We start from the raw sequence: 20,235 nt of genomic DNA, 5'->3' as shown, positions 1-20,235 counted from the left end.
TAGGAACAGGAAAGGGAATATTTAACCTAAGAACAATCTTTGATAAATATCTGGAAGTAAATAACATTTACATTTGCATCCTAGATTATGAAAAGGAGTTTACGTGTTTAGTAGACAATCAATGTAAAGATGTGAGATTTATTCAGATTCTAGATTGGAATCAAATAGAGAGCAGCAGACTTTTTAAAAATTCATTTGTGGAGCGTGGGTGTCGCTGGCTGGCCAGCATTTATTGCCTATCCCTAGTTTCCCTTCAGAAGGTGCTGGTGAGCTGCCTTGAATCGCTGTTCTGTGGGTTGACCCACAATAGGGAGGGAATTCCAGGATTTTGACCCAGCAAGTGCGAAGGAACGGTCAGGACGGTGAGTTACTTAGAGAGGAACTTGCAGGTGATGGTGTTCCCATGTATCTTCTGCCCATGTCCTTCTAAGTGGAAATGGTCGTGGGTTTGGAAAGTGCTGTCTAAAGAGCTTTGGTGAATTTCTGCAGTGCATCTTGTAGATGGTACACACTGCTGCTACTGAGCGTCGGTGGTGGAGGGAGTGAATGTTTGTAGATGTGGTGCCAATCAAGCGGGCTGCTTTGTCCTGGATGGTGTCGAGCTTCTTGTGTTGTTGGAGCTGCACCCATCCAGGCGAGTGGGGAGTATTCCATCACACTCCTGACTTGTGCTTTATAGATGGTGGATAGGCTTTGGGGAGTCAGGAAGTGAGTTACTCAACTCAGTATTCCCAGCCTCTGACCTGCTCTTGTAGCCACTGTGTTTATGTGGTGAGTCCAGTTGAGTTTCTGGTCGATGGTAACCCCAAAGATGTTGACAGTGGGGGATCTAGTGATGGCAACACCATTAAATGTCATGGGGTGGTGGTTAGAGTGTCTCTTATTGGTGATGGTCATTGTCTAGCATTTGTGTGGCACAAATGTCACTTGCCACTTGTCAGCCTAAGCCTGGTTATTGTCCAGGTCTTATTGCATTTGGACATGGACTGCTTCAGTATCTGAGGAGTAGCGAATGGTGCTGAACATTGTGCAATCATTGGCGAACATCCCCACTTCTGACATTATGACGGAGGGAACAGTAAGAAGTCTCAAAACACCAGGTTAAAATCCAACAGGTTTATTTGGAATCGGAGGGAAGGTCATTGATGAAGCAGCTGAAGATGGTTGCACCTAGGACACTACCCTGAGGGACTCCTGCAGTGATGTCCTGGAGCTGAGATGACTGACCCTCCACAACCATCTTCCTATGTGTCAGGTATGACTCTAACCAACAGAGTCTTTGCCCCCTGATACCATCGATTCCAGTTTTGCTAGGCCTCCTTGATGCCACATTCAGTTGCGTGCGGCCTTGATGTCAGGGCAGTCACTCTTCCCTTGCCTCTGGAATTTAGCTCTTCTGTCCATGTTTGAACCAAGGTTGTAAGGTCAGGAGCTGAGTGACCCTGACAAAACTCAAACTGGGCGTCACTGAGCAGGTGCTGCTTGATAGCACTGTTGATGACCCCTTCCATCACTTTATTGATGATCGAGAGTAGCCTGGGCGGTAATTGGCTGGGTTGGATTTGTCCTGCTTTTTGGTGTACAAGACATTCCTGGACAATTTTCCACATTGTTGGGTAGATACCAGTGTTATAACTGTATTGGAAGAACTTGGCTAGGGGAGCGGCAAGTTCTGGAGCACAAGTCTTCAGTACTATTATCCAGGTCCATTCCCTTTGCAGTATCCAGTGCCTCCAACCATTTCTTGATATCACATGGAGTAAATCAAATTGGCTGGATACTGGCATCTGAGATGCTGGGGACCACTGGAGGAGGCTGAGATGGATCATCCACTTGGCACTTCTGGCTGAAGATTGATGCAAGTGCTTTAGCCTTATCTTTTGCACTGATGTGCTGGGCTCCTCCATCATTTAGGATGGGGATATTTGTAGACCCTCTTCTTCCAGTGAGTTGTTTACTTGTCCACCACCATTCATGACTGGATGTGGCAGGACTGCAGAGCTTGGATCTGACCCGTTCGTTGTGGGATCGCTTAGCTCTGTCTATCACTTGCTGTTTTTGCCGTTTGGCATGCAAGTAATCCTGTTTGGCAGCTTCACCAGGTTGACGCCTCATTTTTAGGTGTGCCTGGTGCTGCTCCTGACATGCCCTCCTGCACTCTCCATTGAATCAGGGTTAATCCCCTGGCTTGATGTGTTACTCAGCTTTTAATTTAAACACCTTCCAAGCATTCCAGTTTAATGGGACAAACAAGGACAGTAATTCAATTATTTATTTATTTAACACTTCTGGTACCAACTCAAATGTGAACAGTTGCAGCACATTAACTCTTTACTGAACATCAACTTTCAACTGAACTTTAACTCTTAAACTGGATATTAATTTTAACTGAACATCAACTTTAACTATTTCACTGAAGATAGATACTACTGAGTTTAGGAAAACCTTGGCCAAGAAATATGCTCGATGTAGAATCTATTTTCTCCTTCTCTGAAGCATCCTCCAGGGTACAGGTCTTCTTACAATGGTTGGTCTCTTCCAAGTTATTGCTGGCAAATAAAAGCTGCACTTGTCTTTTTATCCACAATCCTCCACTCACTTCTGGAAGATGCTCTGTCATCCAGCCAACCGTGTAACCAGAAACAGATCACATGACTCGAACTTGCAAACGACGCAATTATGCATAGTGCAAACTGCATGCTCCACACGTAACAGTAATAAATCAAAGCCACAATGTCTGGGTCAAATGTAGACAACTTCCCTTATTTGGCCAACACACAAGCTTCAGATTACAGCTCCCAGACCAGAGCAACTTTATGACCTGCATCTGGTTTTAATTATAAGTTGACCAAAAAGCCCAGCATGCTCAACTCTCAGCCAGAATAGCCACTTTAAAGCCACTATTGCCATTATTGTTAAATTATTGTTGTAGCCGTTCTTTCTCCATCCATAGTTAGTAATGGTTGAGTGGGGGATATGCCGGGCCATGAGGTTACAGATTGTGCTGGAGTACAATTCCGCTGCCGTTGATGGCCCACGGCGCCTCATGGATGCCCAGCCTTAAGTTACTAGATTGGTTCGAAGTCTGTCCCATTTAGCACGATGATAATGGCACACAACACGATGGAGGTTATTCTCAATGTGAAGATGGGACTTCATCTCCACAAGGACTGTGCTGTGGTCACTCTTACCGATACTGTCATGGACAGATGCATCTGCAGCCGGCAGATTGGTGAGGATGAGGTCAAGTATGTTTTTTCTTCTTGGTTCCTTCACCACCTGCTGTAGACCCAGTCTAGCAGTTATATCCTTTAGGACCCGAACAGCTCAGTCCGTAGTGCTGCTGCCGAGCCACTCCTGCTGGTGGACATTGAAATCCCCCATCCAGAGTACACTTTGCACCCTTGCCACCCTCAGTGCTTCCTCCAAGTGTTGTTCAACTGATTCATCAGCCGAAGGAGGACGGTACATGGTAACCAGTAAGAGGTTTCCTTGCCCATGTTTAAGCTGAAGCCATGAGACTAGAATCAGACTTGTTTCAAGTGAAGAGAGGAGCACAACAAGACTGTCGCCAAAATCTTTCAAGCTGTACGCAGAATAAATGTTCAAAGAATTAGATGTACTTCTGTGAAAATTGGAGGCAAAGTTGAAAAACATTAACAATTTTAATTCATATCATGGATACCTTAGTAAATGGGTGAGAGTCAGAGTGCAGAACGCAGCAACACTGGAAACAGGAGAGATGAGGAGGCAAACTAAGTAGGAATTAGGTTCTTGTTAAATTTGGGTTTTAGAAGTCTGCAGATTGCAGGAGGAAGACAGGCGATGAGGAAAACTAGTTTTGACATGTTCGGTAACAGGCAGTCTTGAAACATGCAGGAAAGGAATGTTGTTAAGCTAAGGGCATTTGGATTTTGGAAGGAGCTTGCTGTACGCTACTCAGAATCAGAAGATGCTCTGCAGGATATCACCGGTCAAGGAAAATCTCGAAGTTTAGAAGGTGGATTAGTATGACAGACAAAAACAACAATAGAAGGAATACATGAGAAGAAACTTAATGGTGTCACGTTGAAACAAGTAAATAAGTTTGTCTATTTAGGATAATAACAGAAGGTGACAGATGTGATGCCAAAGTCAGACAAAGGATAGAGATTCCAGATGTAATTTTGTGAAGACAAGGGAGGTGTTTAACCACAAGAAAACTCAAACTAGGAAAATGCTCATTAAGATGCTGCATTCTATCCACTTCCCTATCTACTTCAGAAACCTGGACAAGCCAGATCTGAAATGTGGGTGCTATGATGTTCACTTAAAATTCCATAGACACACCATCAGCCAAATGCAGAGCTGCTTGAAATTGCAACAGCAAAAAGAACTCTTGAAAAGTCAGTACTTCAGCCGTTTGATCAGAGAAGGGAATGTGGAGGCAGCAGGAAGAGGGTCACACTGGGTTTCTTTTATTCCTTCATGGGATATTGGCATCGTGGGCTGGCCAGCATTTATTGCCCATCCCTAGTTGCCCTTGAACTGAGTGGCTTGCCAGGCCATTTCAAAGGGCAGTTGAGAGTCAACCACATTGCTGTGGGTCTGGAGTCACATGTAGGCCAGACCGGGTAAGGACAGCAGATTTCCTTCCCTAAAGGACATTAGTGAACCAAATGGATTTTTCTGATAATCGACAATGGTTTTATGGTCATCAGTAGATTCTTAATTCCAGATTTATTTTTTGTTGAACAGAAATTCCACCATCTGCCATGGCGGGATTCGAACCAAGGTCCCCAGTACATTAGCTGAGTGCAAGACAGGCGAGCATCATTTACTATGATAACAGATTTCTTGATAGGAGTAGCTACAAGCGGCAGCAGCAGCAGATATGACATGGGTATGGCTACACCAGCAAGCAGCCCTCTGGTCTAGAACATGCACAGTAAGAAGTCTAACAACACCAGGTTAAAGTCCAACAGGTTTATTTGGTAGCAAAAGCCACGAGCTTTTGGAACAGGCTGTCCCTTCGTCAGGTGGGTGGGAGTTCTGATTACAAACAGGGCACAAAGACACAAACTCAATTTACATGAATAATGATTGGAATGTGAGTCTTTACAGCTAATCAAGTCTTAAAGGTACAGACAATGTGAGTGGAGGGAGCACTAAGCACAGGTTAAAGAGATGTGTATTGTCTCCAGACAGGACAGGTAGTGAGATTTTGCACATCCAGGCAGGTTGTGGGGGTTACAGATAGTGTGACATGAACCCAATATCCCGTTGAGGCCGTCCTCGTGTGTGGAACCTCGACTTGACATGTATGCCCAAGCCATCAGGAGGTGCGTCAACACCAGATTCATCAGCAGCACTCACAAGACAGCCCCGAACATCACCCAAGCACAACGCAACGCCATCCGCGCTCTCAAGACCAACCGCAACATTGTCATCAAACCAGCAGACAAAGGAGAGGCCATCATCATACTGAACAGAACGGATTACTGCAAAGAAGTGTACTGACAACTGAACAACGAGGAACATACAGACAGTTACCCGCAGATCCGACCAAAAAACACACCCATCAACTCAGCACTCTGATCAAGACCTTTGATCCGGACCTTCAGAGTACCCTCCGTGCTCTCATCCCACGTACTCCCCACGTTGGGGATCTCTACTGCCTCCCGAAGATACACAAGACAAACACACCCGGCCGTCCCATCGTATCGGGCAATGGGACCCTGTGCGAGAACCTCTCCGGCTATGTCGAGGGCATCCTGAAACCCATTGTACAAAGAACCCCCAGCTTTTGTTGCGACACTACAGACTTCCTACAGAAACTCAACGCACGTGGAGCAGTTGAACCAGGAGCACTCCTCGTCACAATGGATGTCTCGGCACTCCACACCAGCATCCCCCACGATGATGGCATTGCTGCAACTGCCTCAGTACTCAACGCCGACAACTGCCAGTTTCCAGATGCAATTTTACAACTCATCCGCTTCATCCTGGACCACAATGTCTTCACCTACAACGACCAGTTCTTCATCCAGACACACGGAACAGCCATGGGGACCAAATTCGCACCTCAATATGCCAACACCTTCATGCACAGGTTCAAACAAGACTTCTTCACCACACAGGACCTTCAACCGATGCTATACACTAGATACATCGATGACATTTTCTTCCTTTGGACTCATGGTGAACAATCACTGAAACAACTATATGATGACATCAACAAGTTCCATCCCACCATCAGACTCACCATGGACTACTCTCCGGAATCGGTTGCATTCTTGGACACACGCATCTCCATTAAGGACGGTCACCTCAGCACCTCACTGTACCGCAAGCCCACAGATAACCTCACGATGCTCCACTTCTCCAGCTTCCACCCTAAACACGTTAAAGAAGCCATCCCCTACGGACAAGCCCTCCATATACACAGGATCTGCTCGGATGCGGAGGATCGCAACAGACACCTCCAGATGCTGAAAGATGCCCTCATAAGAACAGGATACGGCGCTCGACTCAACGATCGACAGTTCCGACGTGCCACAGCGAAAAACCGCACCGACCTCTTTAAGACAAACACGGGACACGGTGGACAGAGTACCCTTCGTCGTCCAGTACTTCCCCAGAGCGGAGAAGCTACGACATCTCCTCCAGAGCCTTCAACATGTCATTGATGAAGACGAGCATCTCGCCAAGGCCATCCCCACACCCCCACTTCTTGCTCTCAAACAACCGCACAACCTCAAACAGACCATTGTCCGCAGCAAACTATCCAGCCTTCAGGAGAACAGTGACCACGGCACCACACAACCCTGCCACAGCAACCTCTGCAAGACGTGCCAGATCATCGACACGGATGCCATCATCTCACGTGAGAACACCATCCACCAGGTACACGGTACCTACTCTTGCAACTCGGCCAACGTTGTCTCCCTGTTACGCTGCAGGAAATGATGTCCCGAGGCATGGTACATTGGGAAAACATGCAGATGCTACGACAACGGATGAATGAACACCGCTCGACAATCACCAGGCAAGACTGTTCTCTTCCTGTTGGGGAACACTTCAGTGGTCACGGGCATTCAGCCTCTGATCTCCGGGTAAGCGTTCTCCAAGGTGGCCTTCACGACACACGACAGCGCAGAGTCGCTGAGCAGAAACTGATAGCCAAGTTCCACACACATGAGGACAGCCTCAACCGGGATATGGGTTCATGTCACACTATCAGTAACCCCCACAACCTGCCTGGATGTGCAAAATCTCACTACCTGTCCTGTCTGGAGACAATACACATCTCTTTAACCTGTGCTTAGTGCTCCCTCCACTCACATTGTCTGTACCTTTAAGACTTGATTAGTTGTAAAGACTCACATTCCAATCATTATTCATGTAAATTGAGTTTGTGTCTTTGTTTGTAATCAGAACTCCCACCCACCTGACGAAGGGACAGCCTGTTCCGAAAGCTCGTGGCTTTTGCTACCAAATAAACCTGTTGGACTTTAACCTGGTGTTGTTAAACTTCTTACTGTGTTTACCCCAGTCCAACGCCGGCATCTCCACATCTAGAACATGCAGCCAGGTCCTCGATCGCCCTTCACATCAGTCTGACCAGCCACCAGCACTTCTGTGTGGGTGGGAATCCCTCCCCTCCCCCTGATGGCTGTGCTACGAGCAGGGCTTCACCAGGTCAGGCGGCCTGCATGAACATTGATGTGATTCCTGCTCCACCTGCATGGTGGTCTACGCAGGGCCCTGTTCATTCAACTGTGAGACCTTCAGAAGCTTGAGAAAGCAGAGGGATCCACATGGGCCAGCAGCCTTCTACGGCAAGGAGTTTGGCAATCACTTTCATTTGGCTGTCAACCAACAACACACACAAAACACATTGCAAAAACCCATGGGATACAGGGTAATGTGGCAAACTGTTCCCTGTTACTAAGCCAGCTTTTGATCCAAGGGGTAATGGTTGATGGATGCCCTTTCGAATGGAAAGTTGTGTTAAGTGGTGTTCCACAGGGCTCGGTGTTGGGACCCTTGCTGTTTGTTTATACATCAATAATTTGGACTTGACCGTGGGGGCACGATTGGGAAATTTGCAGACGACACAAAGATTGGCCGAGTACCGGATAGTGTAGAGGATAGCTATGGGCTGGTATTTTATCTCGCTTGGGCAAGGCTTGTAAAATCCCGCCCGAGGCCAACGGAGAATTCCACTCTGCGGGCCGATAAACTTCCGGCCATAATCCCCAAATCTAGATCGATATGTTGGTGGAGTGGACGGTAAAGTGGCTGATGGATTTTAACACAATGAAGTGTGAGCTCATGCATTGAGGGAGGTCAAACACAAAAGGGGATAGATAACAAACTGAAATATACAAAGGGGGGTGGTGGGTAGATGAGTTGAGAGATCTTGGTGTGCAAGTCCCTAAAGGCAGCAGTTCAAGTAGACAAGGTTGTAAAGAAGGCAGATGGAATGCTCTCCTTCATTAGCGGAGGTAGAGAATATAAAAGTAAGGATATGATGTTGGGATTGTGTAAAACACTGGTGAGGCCACAACTGGAATATTGTGTGCAGCTCTGCTCACCACATCACAGGAAAGATGTAACTGCTCTGGAGAGGGTGCAGAGGAGGTTTACAAGAATGTTGCCAGGGCTGGAACAGTGTCGCTATGAGGAGAGATTGGATAGGTTGGGGTTATTTTCCTTGGAACAAAGAAGGCTGAGGGGGTGACTTGATTGAGATGTACAGAATTATGAGAAGAAAGAGTGGACAGGATAAAATTGTTTCCCTTGGCGGAGAATTCTAGAACCGGGGACATAGATTCAAGATAAGTGGCAGTCGGTGTAGGGGGGACATGAGGAAGAAGTTTTTTTACGCAGAGGGTGGTGGGTGTCTGGGATTCGCTGCCTGTGTTACTGGTGGAGGCAGAGACTCTAAACTCTTTTTAAGAAGTATCTGCACTTTAAGTGCTGAAAGTTACAGGGCTATGGGCCGGGTGCAGGAAGGTGGGATTAAAAGGGCACCTGGGTATCCTCGGACTGGCACGGACAAGATGGGCTGAAGGGCCTCTTTCTGTGCTGTAACTTTTCTATAGTTCTATAACCACCCAGGGCAGGGAACGATCAGTTCCAGGTTTGCCAGCCGATGTGCTTTAGCAATACCCAAGGCCCATTTCCTCTCCGCTTACCTTTGTGGAGTCTGCATGGAAAGGTACAAAACTGTCTTCAAGATCACCATACAGGAGCACATGCAAATATTCTGCTCTGTCTCTGTTACTCTCTTTCTCTCTTAAAATCCAAAATCCTTAGTTTAACAACATTCCTTTCCTGCATGTTTCAAGTCTGCCTGTTACAGAACACGTCAAAACTAGTTTTCCTCATCGCCTGTCTTCCTCCTGCAATCTGCAGACTTCTAAAACCCAAATTTAACAAGAACCTAATTCCTACTTAGTTTGCCTCCTTATCTCTCCCGTTTCCAGTGTCGCTGTGTTCTGCACTCTGACTCACCCATTTACTGAAGTATCCATGATGTGAATCAAAATTGTTCATGATTTCCAAGTTTCTGTTTGTGCCCCGGTGGGTCGCGGCCCTGCCCCGGAGCGTCGCGGCCCTGCCCCGGTGGGTCGCGGCCCTGCCCCGGTGGGTCGCGGCCCTGCCCCGGTGGGTCGCGGCCCTGCCCCGGTGGGTCGCGGCCCTGCCCCGGTGGGTCGCGGCCCTGCCCCGGTGGGTCGCGGCCCTGCCCCGGAGCGTCGCGGCCCTGCCCCGGTGGGTCGCGGCCCTGCCCCGGTGGGTCGCGGCCCTGCCCCGGTGGGTCGCGGCCCTGCCCCGGTGGGTCGCGGCCCTGCCCCGGAGCGTCGCGGCCCTGCCCCGGTGGGTCGCGGCCCTGCCCCGGTGGGTCGCGGCCCTGCCCCGGAGCGTCGCGGCCCTGCCCCGGTGGGTCGCGGCCCTGCCCCGGTGGGTCGCGGCCCTGCCCCGGTGGGTCGCGGCCCTGCCCCGGTGGGTCGCGGCCCTGCCCCGGTGGGTCGCGGCCCTGCCCCGGTGGGTCGCGGCCCTGCCCCGGTGGGTCGCGGCCCTGCCCCGGTGGGTCGCGGCCCTGCCCCGGTGGGTCGCGGCCCTGCCCCGGTGGGTCGCGGCCCTGCCCCGGTGGGTCGCGGCCCTGCCCCGGTGGGTCGCGGCCCTGCCCCGGTGGGTCGCGGCCCTGCCCCGGTGGGTCGCGGCCCTGCCCCGGTGGGTCGCGGCCCTGCCCCGGTGGGTCGACATAACTGGTGTGGAAAAGATTATGGATGTTTATCTTTTTGCCTTATTTGACAGAACAATGGAGCAATGCTTCCACATGTGTGACCGAATCGTTATCTACTTCTTCATCGCATCTTCTTACGCACCATGGTGAGTATCTTGGGAGACAGCATAGAAATGACTGGTCAGTGAAAAATACAGAGGAGTTGGTACTTATCACAATCCGCCCTAATGGAGCTGGATGAGTTCTACAGTCCATGGGCTCTTGTAGAATGGTTGAGGCAACTTTCTGGCAGCGACTATTACTTTGTTATTGGAAATAATTGTGATTAAAAACCCGCATGCTGTACTAAACACTTCAATAACTGTGCCGGATACCTTGTGGCAAATGTTAGTGCTGGAATCAAAAGGTACCTAACTACAACGCTCAAATTCATCCGAATGTTGTTCCTGACTTTGAGCCCTCTGTGTTGTCAGGCTGTCGGAACCTATCTGGTGTGGCTCATTTTCCTGTTTATGTTGAGTTAGTCGAGTGGCTGTTGTGTTCTTTTTTAACCTGGATCTTAGATCCAGTTCCTGAAAGCTTTCCTGCCTCTCTTCCCATTGAGGACAGGAATAGGCTTGGCTCTGATGATCTGCACCGACTGTAAAGCTCACAGATAAAGAACAGTCACAAGGATAAAGTACTGGAGGACAGTAACAGCAAACAACAGTAGAACCTCAGCAAGGGATAATGCTTTCTGGAGAGGAGGTGCATCCTGAACCTCCACTTGCTGTGTGCTGTTGAACACATCCCTGTCTGAAAGCCTATCTAACACCTTTCTATTGCAGGTTAAATCTCCGGGAGCTTGGGCCTTTGGCATCTCACATGCGTTGGTTCATTTGGATCATGGCAGCTGCTGGTACCATCTACGTCTTTTTATACCATGAACAGTAAGCAATTTTTCATGAAGCTTGAGTTCTTTCAGAATAAAGCCGCCTACTGGTTCAGTATCCTATCTGTCATTTTAAGCATTCGTTCCATCCAATGCCAGCACACTGTGGCTGCAGTGGACACCACCTGCAAGGTGTAAACACTCACCAAGGTTTCTTTGACAGCACCTCGAACCTGTGATCTTCACCACCTCAAAGGCAAAGGCAGCAGAAGCATGGGAAAATCATCCCAAATTTCCCCTCCAAGTCACTCCCATCCTTGGAAATATATCGCTGTTCCTTCACTGTCGCTGGGTCAAGATCCTGGAATTCCTTCCCTAACAGCACTGTGGGTGTACCTACACCACATGAACTTAGAAAAGCAGCTCACCACCACTTTCTCGAGGGCAATTAATGCTGGCCTAGCCAGTGACGCCACGTGACAAGAATAATTACTTAAACAAATACTACTCTATATCTTCATTGTTTAAAAGAGCATCGGTAATTAGCTGAGAGCAAAATCCAAAGTTTAATTGAAGTATATTTTATTCAAACGTTTGTGTTTTCTTTGCACAGGTATAAGATTATTGAGCTGCTGTTTTATTTGACAATGGGATTCTCTCCTGCTGTGGTGGTGGCATCGATGGTAGGTGTTTAGAAATAATTCTCTTCTATTTCCCAGTGTATAACTTACCAATTCAAACATCCGTGGACACAAAGCATGAGGGTTTTTGGAAACATTAAACTCACACGGCCAGTGAGCTTGCTGTATTTTAATTTATGTGCAAGTCCTGTCCACCTGAGTTGGGGAGGAACGTCTTCACACAAAGTGTTGTGAATTTGGGGAATTCCCAGCCCAGTGAAGCAGTTGAGGCGGCCTTGTCGAATGTTTTTTAGGCAAAGATGGATAGATTTTTGAACAGTAAAGGAATTAAGGGTTATGGTGAGTGGGTGAGTAAGTGGAGCTGAGTCCACGAAAAGATCAGCCATGATCTTATTGAATGGCAGAGCAGGCTCGAGGGGCCAGATGGCCTATTCCTGCTCCTGGTTCTTATGTTTTCTCAATCCAGAGATTCTGCTTTACTCGTTTTCTTCATGAATTTTCCAAATCATGGAGAGTGCAGTTTAATCAGTTCACAGTTACACAGTGAGCGATCCTTACCCTGAATAAACAGTGACTCTGTACAGTTACACAGTGAGTGACCCTTACCCTGAATAAACAGTGACTCTGTACAGTTACACAGTGAGTGACCCTTATCCTGAATAAACAGTGACTCTGTACAGTTACACAGTGAGTGACCCTTACCCTGAATAAACAGTGTCTCTGTACAGTTACACAGTGAGTGATCCTTACCCTGCTGAATAAACAGTGACTCTGTACAGTTACACAGTGAGTGACCCTTACCCTGAATAAACAGTGACTCTGTACAGTTACACAGTGAGTGATCCTTACCCTGAATAAACAGTGACTCTGTACAGTTACACAGTGAGTGATCCTTACCCTGAATAAACAGTGACTCTGTACAGTTACACAGTGAGTGATCCTTACCCTGAATAAACAGTGACTCTGTACAGTTACACAGTGAGTGATCATCACCCTGAATAAACAGTGACTCTGTACAGTTACACAGTGAGTGATCATCACCCTGAATAAACAGTGACTCTGTACAGTTACACAGTAACAGCCTCTCCAGTTCTTTTTACTGTGTTGATCAGGATGTTGTAGCCTGTGTGTTTCAATGTGATTAATTAACTGAATAAGTGTAGAGTGGGTTTGATGTTTGATCTAATCCCTGCTGTTCTGTTGCAGCCGAATACTGACGGTATCCAGGAGCTGGTATGGGGTGGAATGCTGTACTGCCTCGGAGTGGTGTTCTTCAAAAGTGACGGGATCATTCCTTTTGCCCATGCCATTTGGCACATCTTTGTGGCTTTGGCTGCAGCAGTGCATTACTATGCCATCTGGAAATACTTGTACCGGAGCTCTCCAACACCAGTGTGGAAGGACTTCTAATCTCCAGGCCAGCATTGGTGCCATCGGTTCCACTGATAATTGCTTCATTTGGACAATATATTAACATACGGTAACAGTGGAGAAGACAGATGTGAGGCACTGACTTTGGGCCATGTTCATACGACCCCCAACTGTGAATGAACACAGTGGCGTTCTTTAGACACCGACGTGAAATTCTACCAGATCCTCAGGGTGGCTCCTGTCCATTTGTGTTCTTGTTTTTTTTTTCTGAGTTCACTGTTTTTTAACCACCTGCTTTCTTTCCTGTGACTTGCCCACCCTAATCATCTTGGCTTCTCTCATAAGTTTCAAGGACTTCAGTTTGTCTCAATGACATTGAAGTGACTTCCAGGTTTTGTGATGGATTAATGGAGCCAGTTTAGGATCTGTAAACTACCTTTTGTAAAGTGACTCATGGCCTGCTCGGATTATCCAGCTGAATACAAACAGCCACAGCAAGCTGAACTGATACATTCCAATCGGGTGACACTTTATACCTCGGCTTCGATTGCCAAAGTTTAGACTTTCTCTGTGATTTTGAGTGGGCTGGTAGCTCATGTTTGATGGGAAGGAATGTAACTACCAGTTACTATATTTCTATATAGCACTGCTTCAAGTGTGCTGTTGTCAAGTGACAACCTAATGAACAGGACATGTGGTACATACTCTTTCATCTTGCAAAGAGATCCTAACAGTATTCGGTTTCTGTCTATTCCAGCACTGGACTGTTGATGAGGAATGTAACAAAAAGCACTTTGGTTTGGTCATTGCTACACAGCAGCCGGCTAACCGCACCTCTCTCACACGCATATACACACACACACGCACACACACGCACACACATACACACACACGCACACACATATACACGCACACACACACACACGCTTCAGTGTATTTTTCCAAATCATAGTCAGTTACCTGAAGTGATCATTGGAGAGATTCTGATTACCTCATTTTTGTACATGAGAGACAGCTGTTCTCCTTGTTCTGCTCTAATCGAGCATTCCGGTTCTCAGCTTTATGTTCTGTGTTCATTTTTTAACCCCGTTGGCCAGTCCAGCAGCTGCTGTTCTCAGTGGCTGCGAATCATCTTAAGACTGTGATTTTAACTTAATAAATGGTTTACATTTTGTCAAGACTTTACCCAACCATGTACAAATATTTTTTTCTGTGCAGCCAATGCATTCTTAGAAAATGGCCCTATTCTGTTGAATATTTTCCTTCCACGCCTCTCCCCTTCCCAAATGTGCTCACAGAAAAGGATGTGAGCGTCACAACCTGGATTGCAGTTCCCACCATGTGGAGGGGATAGGAAGCCGGTTCCAATCTACCTGTAACAGCTCACTGGAGGAAGAGAGCCAGAGAGCAGTCATCATTCACTCAGGGTGGGGAAACTCTGAGCAAATCCCTTATCGATACCGATTGCCATCGGTGCAGAGAAACAGTTAACCAATGAGAATGACCTGATTGTGTTTGTGTTACAGTGCTCTGTCGATGAGTAAATACCTCAGTGGTCATCTTTCGATTTCAAAGGTGCTTTTATGTCAATCTAAACAAAAATCCAGGTGGCATTTTTAGTCATTCATAAAGTAATAATCTTGAGTTTAGATCCACTCTGAGCCAGAGAGGTGTCTGGTTGGGGAGGGAAAACTGCCTCTGGTTAGTGTGCCAGTGTTTCTACCAGTTTCCAGTGCAGTTCAACATTGGAGGATGCACAGAGTGGGAAACATTGACTTATATCTTTAACCATGTGCTCTAAGAGATTGCAGCTACAGAATAGGGCACAGTGATACTGGATAAATATGACAATGTGATCCAGTACAGCTACTATATTACTGTGTGTAGTACTGAACCTCAGTGGCTTACTGGTTCATTATCACAACTTATCCTGTTCTGTGTAACACATATACACCAGAACAGCTCATTAGTGGCACTTCCTCAGTGTGCTGTGTATATGGATCATATACACAGAACTGACGTGTGCACCAGGTCGATGAGAATAATTCCCTTTTTACCAGGTTTGCACTGTCCGTTACTGTGTCAGGAGTTACATCAACCTTGGAGCTTGTTCCACAATATTAGCTAGGCCAGGGTTTACTGTTTGGGATATAATTCAGATATTCGGTTGTGCATCAGAGGAAGGGAAGGGTCACTAGTACCTTGTGCTGGTTATGAGAAGCGGGCGAGGGTTGTGTGTTTATTTTTTACCATGCTATAATTCTCTGTGGTTTGGAATCATTTGGGGATTTAACTAGGTGCATGCCAGGATATCTAGAAATTATTTTTATATTCCTGATCCAGATGCTGTAACTCCCCAAGTGTGAAATATTTACTGAGTTTACAAGTAATGAATGCTGCACCCGGTGGTTATCTCTAGCATGCAAACTGTCTGTGCTACCTAAAGCTTCCGTGCTAGTGCGCTGAGGATCACCTGCAAATCACTTTTATACATGCACAGGTGTCAGGCCGTGTGCATCCTTGAACTTTTGCACTTTGTCAGGAACTGGAATGGTGCTGGGTTTGTGGAGTCGGTGCTGGGTTTGTGGAGTCGGTGCTGGGTTTGTGGAGTCGGTGCTGGGTTTGTGGAGTCGGTGCTGGGTTTGTGGAGTCGGTGCTGGGTTTGTGGAGTCGGTGCTGGGTTTGTGGAGTCGGTGCTGGGTTTGTGGAGTCGGTGCTGGGTTTGTGGAGTCGGTGCTGGGTTTGTGGAGTCGGTGCTGGGTTTGCTGGGTTTGTGGAGTCGGTGCTGGGCACCAGCACATTAACGGTCACAGGACAGAAAGCTGCTTACTCTCATTCCAAATGGAAGGTTTCAGGAAAAGACATGATTTTCCTCTTAGCTTTGGATTTCTGGTTAATCTCCTTTCCATTTCCTTCAATAAATTAGGGCATTATTTAACCCTTCAGTTAGGGAAAGTCCATGACTTGGATAATGGGCCTTATCCGAGTTTAAATGTACTGTGTAAATCTAATACGGAGCTCCAGATATTTGAGGTAAGCAGCTGATTCACGCAGTGTTCCTGTTGAATGGTGCCTGCTGTTTTTCTATGTCCACTCAGCTGCTTTTCCTTTTCTATTCCCTGCCGAGTGCCTGCCCAATTTTGCAAAGTTGATGAGAAGGAAGTTGTGACGGAGTGGGTGAGGTATGGCAGCCAGTGGACTGAAGTTAATGATAGGCCTGGATCTCGGGCCGTGTGGGAGGGGACGCAGGAGTGAATTTCTGTGCTCCGATCGGAATGTGTAGCTGTCACTGCCTGAAACTTTCCTGGGATAGTCTGCACTACTCCAGATTTCTGAGGTAAATGGCCCAATCCTGAGCCCTGAATTCTGACTCCAAATTCCCCACTGGATCAGCACTCTGCTCCTAACATTTCTACTGTTCTAAATCTGACCACTGATCAGACCAGCTCAATAACTATGTATCCTCATAGCTTCTCTGTCCACCAATCTGCTGAGGGCTTTTGAAATGTTTGGTATGATGCCCTCGCTCTTTTAAAATGTTTCATCCATCTAAATAGATTCAGATTCTCTTTTTAAATAAATCCTTATTTAGAGTCTGTGTTGATGTGATGGGAGTTGATATATTGAGAGCCTTTTGCTGGGAATGTTGTACACTTTATGATTGTATATGTATGAATGAACCAGACTGCAGCTAAATAAAGGATGCATTTTGCGTACTCCTGCTTTTGATGTGGTTTAAGTATAGACTGAATGAGGTCATGGTGTTTATAACTCCTGCCAACAGTTGGGTGTTATTACCCACTGCCGGAACGGACAAGTTCATAAAACTCGAGGCTTCCCTCCATCAACCAGCCACTAATGCTGACGACTCATGTTCCACACGGGCATCTTACTGAAAAACATGGGAGCTAACTCATTCAACAGAGATTAACACCAGCTTCCCATCTAGTCTTGTCCTCCGACAGAACTAAAACTTCATTTGAAGTTTTCTTCCTGCAAGAATGTTTCTTTTTGTCTCCTAGAGTGCTGAGTCTCGCCAGGACCCAGTTCTGTCAGCAACCACTATCCCCATCAAACACTCCCAGGACAGGTACAGCACGGGATTAGATACAGAGTAAAGCTCCCTCGACACTGTCCCCATCAAACACTCCCAGGACAGGTACAGCACGGGATTAGATACAGAGTAAAGCTCCCTCTACACTGTCCCCATCAAACACTCCCAGGACAGGTACAGCACGGGGTTAGATACAGAGTAAAGCTCCCTCTACACTGTCCCCATCAAACACTCCCAGGACAGGTACAGCACGGGGTTAGATACAGAGTAAAGCTCCCTCTACACTGTCCCCCCATCAAACACTCCCAGGACAGGTCCAGCACAGGGTTAGATACAGAGTAAAGCTCTTTCTACACTGTCCCCATCAAACACTCCCAGGACAGGCACAGCACGGGGTTAGATACAGAGTAAAGCTCCCTCTACACTGTCCCCCATCAAACACTCCCAGGACAGGTCCAGCACAGGGTTAGATACAGAGTAAAGCTCTTTCTACACTGTCCCCATCAAACACTCCCAGGACAGGCACAGCACGGGGTTAGATACAGAGTAAAGCTCCCTCTACACTGTCCCCATCAAACACTCCCAGGACAGGTAGAGAGCTGAGTATACAGAGGTTATTGGACAAGTTAGTGTTACTACAGCACTCGGTGTTTGATAGTTTATTAATCTTTTCTGCACTGGAACTTTCCTCCGCTGTAACAGTCCAAACTGGAATGGGTCCTCACTCCTGAGATTAAAAATAGTAAATACAGAATATTGTGAAATAAAATATAAATGTTAAAGCATCACACAATAGTGCAGCACAGAAGCCATTCAGCCCACCGTGCCTGTGCCAACTCTTCATCCCACTCACCCTATTCTTACTGCTCTTGTTCTGAAATATTTTCTTCTGCAGGTGTTTGTCCAGTTTTCTTTTGAAAGTTCCTGTTGAATCTGTTTTCGTTGTCCCGTCAGGCAGCACGTTCCAGACAACAACTAAAAACACTCACGTAAACGGCCGGTTAATGATCCAAGGGTAGTAACTCTTTGGTCGAGGTCAAAGAGGATGTGGGGATTTACTATAGGCCTCCCAACAGCCAGTGGGGGATGGAGGAACAGATATGTAGGTTGATTTTGGCAAGGTGTAAAAGTAACAGGGTTGTTGTGGGAGATTTTAACTTCCTCTATATTGACTGGGACTCACTTATTGCTAGGGGTGTGGATGTGGCAGAGTTTGGGAGGAGCATCGAGGAGGGCTTCCTGAAACAGTATGTAGATAGTCCAACTAGGGAAGGAGCTACACTGGACCTGGTATTGGGGGATGAGCCCGGCAGGTGGTCGACTCAGTAGGGGAGCAGTTCGGGAACAGTGACCACAATTCAGTAAGCTTCAAGGGACTGATGGATAAAGATAAGTGTAGTCCTCAGGTGAAGGTGCTAAATTGAGGGAAGACTAATTACGACAATATTAGGCAGGAACTGAAGAATGTAGATTGGGGGCAGATGTTTGAGGGCAAATCAACATCTGGCATATGGGAGGCTTTCAAGTCTGAGTTGATAGGGATTCAGGACCGACACATTCCTGTAAGGATGAAGAATCAGTATGGCAAGTTTCGGGAACCTTAGATAACGAGATATTGTGAGCTCAGTCAAAGAGAAAAAGGAAGCATTTGTCAAGGCTAGGAGGCTGGGAACACACGAAGCAAGTGTGGAATACAAGGAAAGCAGAAAGAAACTTAAGCAAGGAGTCAGGAGGGCTAAAAGAGGTCACAAAAGGTAATTGGCCAGCAGGATTAAGGAAAATCCCAAGGCTTTTATGCAAAGAGCAAGAGGGTAGCCAGGGAGAGGGTTGGCCCACTCAAGGACGGGAGGGAATCTATGCATGGAGCCCGAGGAAATGGGTGAGGTATTAAATGAGTACTTTGCTTCAGTATTCACCAAAGAAAAGGACTTGGTGGATGATGAGTCTGGGAAAGGATGTGTAGATAGTTTGAGTCATGTTGAGATCAAAAAGGATGAGGTATTTGGGTTCTTGAGAAACATGAAGGTAGACAAGTCCCCAGGTCTGATGGGATATACCCCAGAATACTGAGAGAGGAAAGGGAGGAAATTGCTGGGGCCTTGAGAGAAATCTTTGTATCCACACTGGCGACAGGGGAGGTCCCAGAGGATTGGAGAATAGCCAGTGTTGTTCCTTTGTTTAAGAAGGGTAGCAAGAATAATCCAGGTAATTACAGGCGGTGAGCCTTATGTCTGGTAGGGAAATTATTGGAGAGGATTCTTTGAGGCAGGATTTACTCCCACTTAGAAATAAGTGGACATATTAGTGAGAGGCAACATGGTTTTGTGAAGGGGAGGTCAGGTCTCACTAACGTGATCAAGTTTTTCAAGGAAGAGACGAAGGTGATTGAGGGTAGGGCAGTGGATGTTGTCTACATGGACTTCAATAAGGCCTTTGACAAGGTCCCTCATGGCAGACTGGTGCAGAAGGTGAAGTTGCACGGGATCAGAGGTGAGCTGGCAAGGTGGATACAAGACTGGCTTGGTCATAGAAGACAGAGGGTAGCAGTGGAAGGGTGCGTTTCTGAATGGAGGGCTGTGACAAGTGGTGTTCCACAGGGATCAGTGCTGGGACCTTTGCTCTTTGTAAAATATATAAATGATTTGGAGGAAAATGTAACTGGTTTGATGAGTAAGTTTGCGGACGACACAAAGGTTGGTGGATTTGCGGATAGCGATGAGGACTATCAGAGGATACAGCAGGATATAGATCAGTTGGAGACTTGGGCGGAGAGATGGCAGATGGAGCTTAATCTGGACAAATGTGAGGTAATGCATTTTGGAAGGTCTAACACAGATAGGAAATGTACAGTAAATGGCAGAACTCTTAAGAGTATTAATAGGCAGAGGGATCTGGGTGTACAGATACACAGGTCACAAAGTGGCAATGCAGGTGGAGAAGGTAGTCAAGAAGGCATATGGCATGCTTGCCTTCATCGGCCAGGGTATTGAGTTTAAAAATTGGCAAGTCATGTTGCAGCTTTATAGAACTTTAGACTGCATTTGGAATATAGTGTTCAATTCTG

At 47.0% G+C, this 20,235-nt stretch overlaps 1 protein-coding gene across 2 annotated transcripts in view; it reads left to right on the top strand.

Annotated features, from left to right (window-relative positions):
- The window catches only part of mmd (monocyte to macrophage differentiation-associated), a 76,722-nt gene extending 59,895 nt beyond the window's left edge, over window positions 1-16,827 (top strand). For both annotated transcript variants that reach the window (XM_078225878.1, XM_078225879.1), the window contains exons 4-7: window positions 10,306-10,380; window positions 11,062-11,163; window positions 11,719-11,788; window positions 12,953-16,827. In XM_078225878.1, coding sequence (XP_078082004.1) covers window positions 10,306-10,380; window positions 11,062-11,163; window positions 11,719-11,788; window positions 12,953-13,156 — 451 coding nt within the window. In that variant the 3' untranslated portion in view covers window positions 13,157-16,827. The remainder of the gene's footprint in view (window positions 1-10,305; window positions 10,381-11,061; window positions 11,164-11,718; window positions 11,789-12,952) is intronic.
- Window positions 16,828-20,235: the final 3,408 nt, after the last annotated feature.

Source organism: Mustelus asterias, chromosome 12 (genome assembly GCF_964213995.1).
Source record: "Mustelus asterias chromosome 12, sMusAst1.hap1.1, whole genome shotgun sequence".
Classification (NCBI taxonomy): Eukaryota; Metazoa; Chordata; class Chondrichthyes; order Carcharhiniformes; family Triakidae; genus Mustelus; species Mustelus asterias.
Note: the sequence above shows the minus strand (reverse complement) of the source record. Positions and strands in the feature narration are given on the sequence as shown.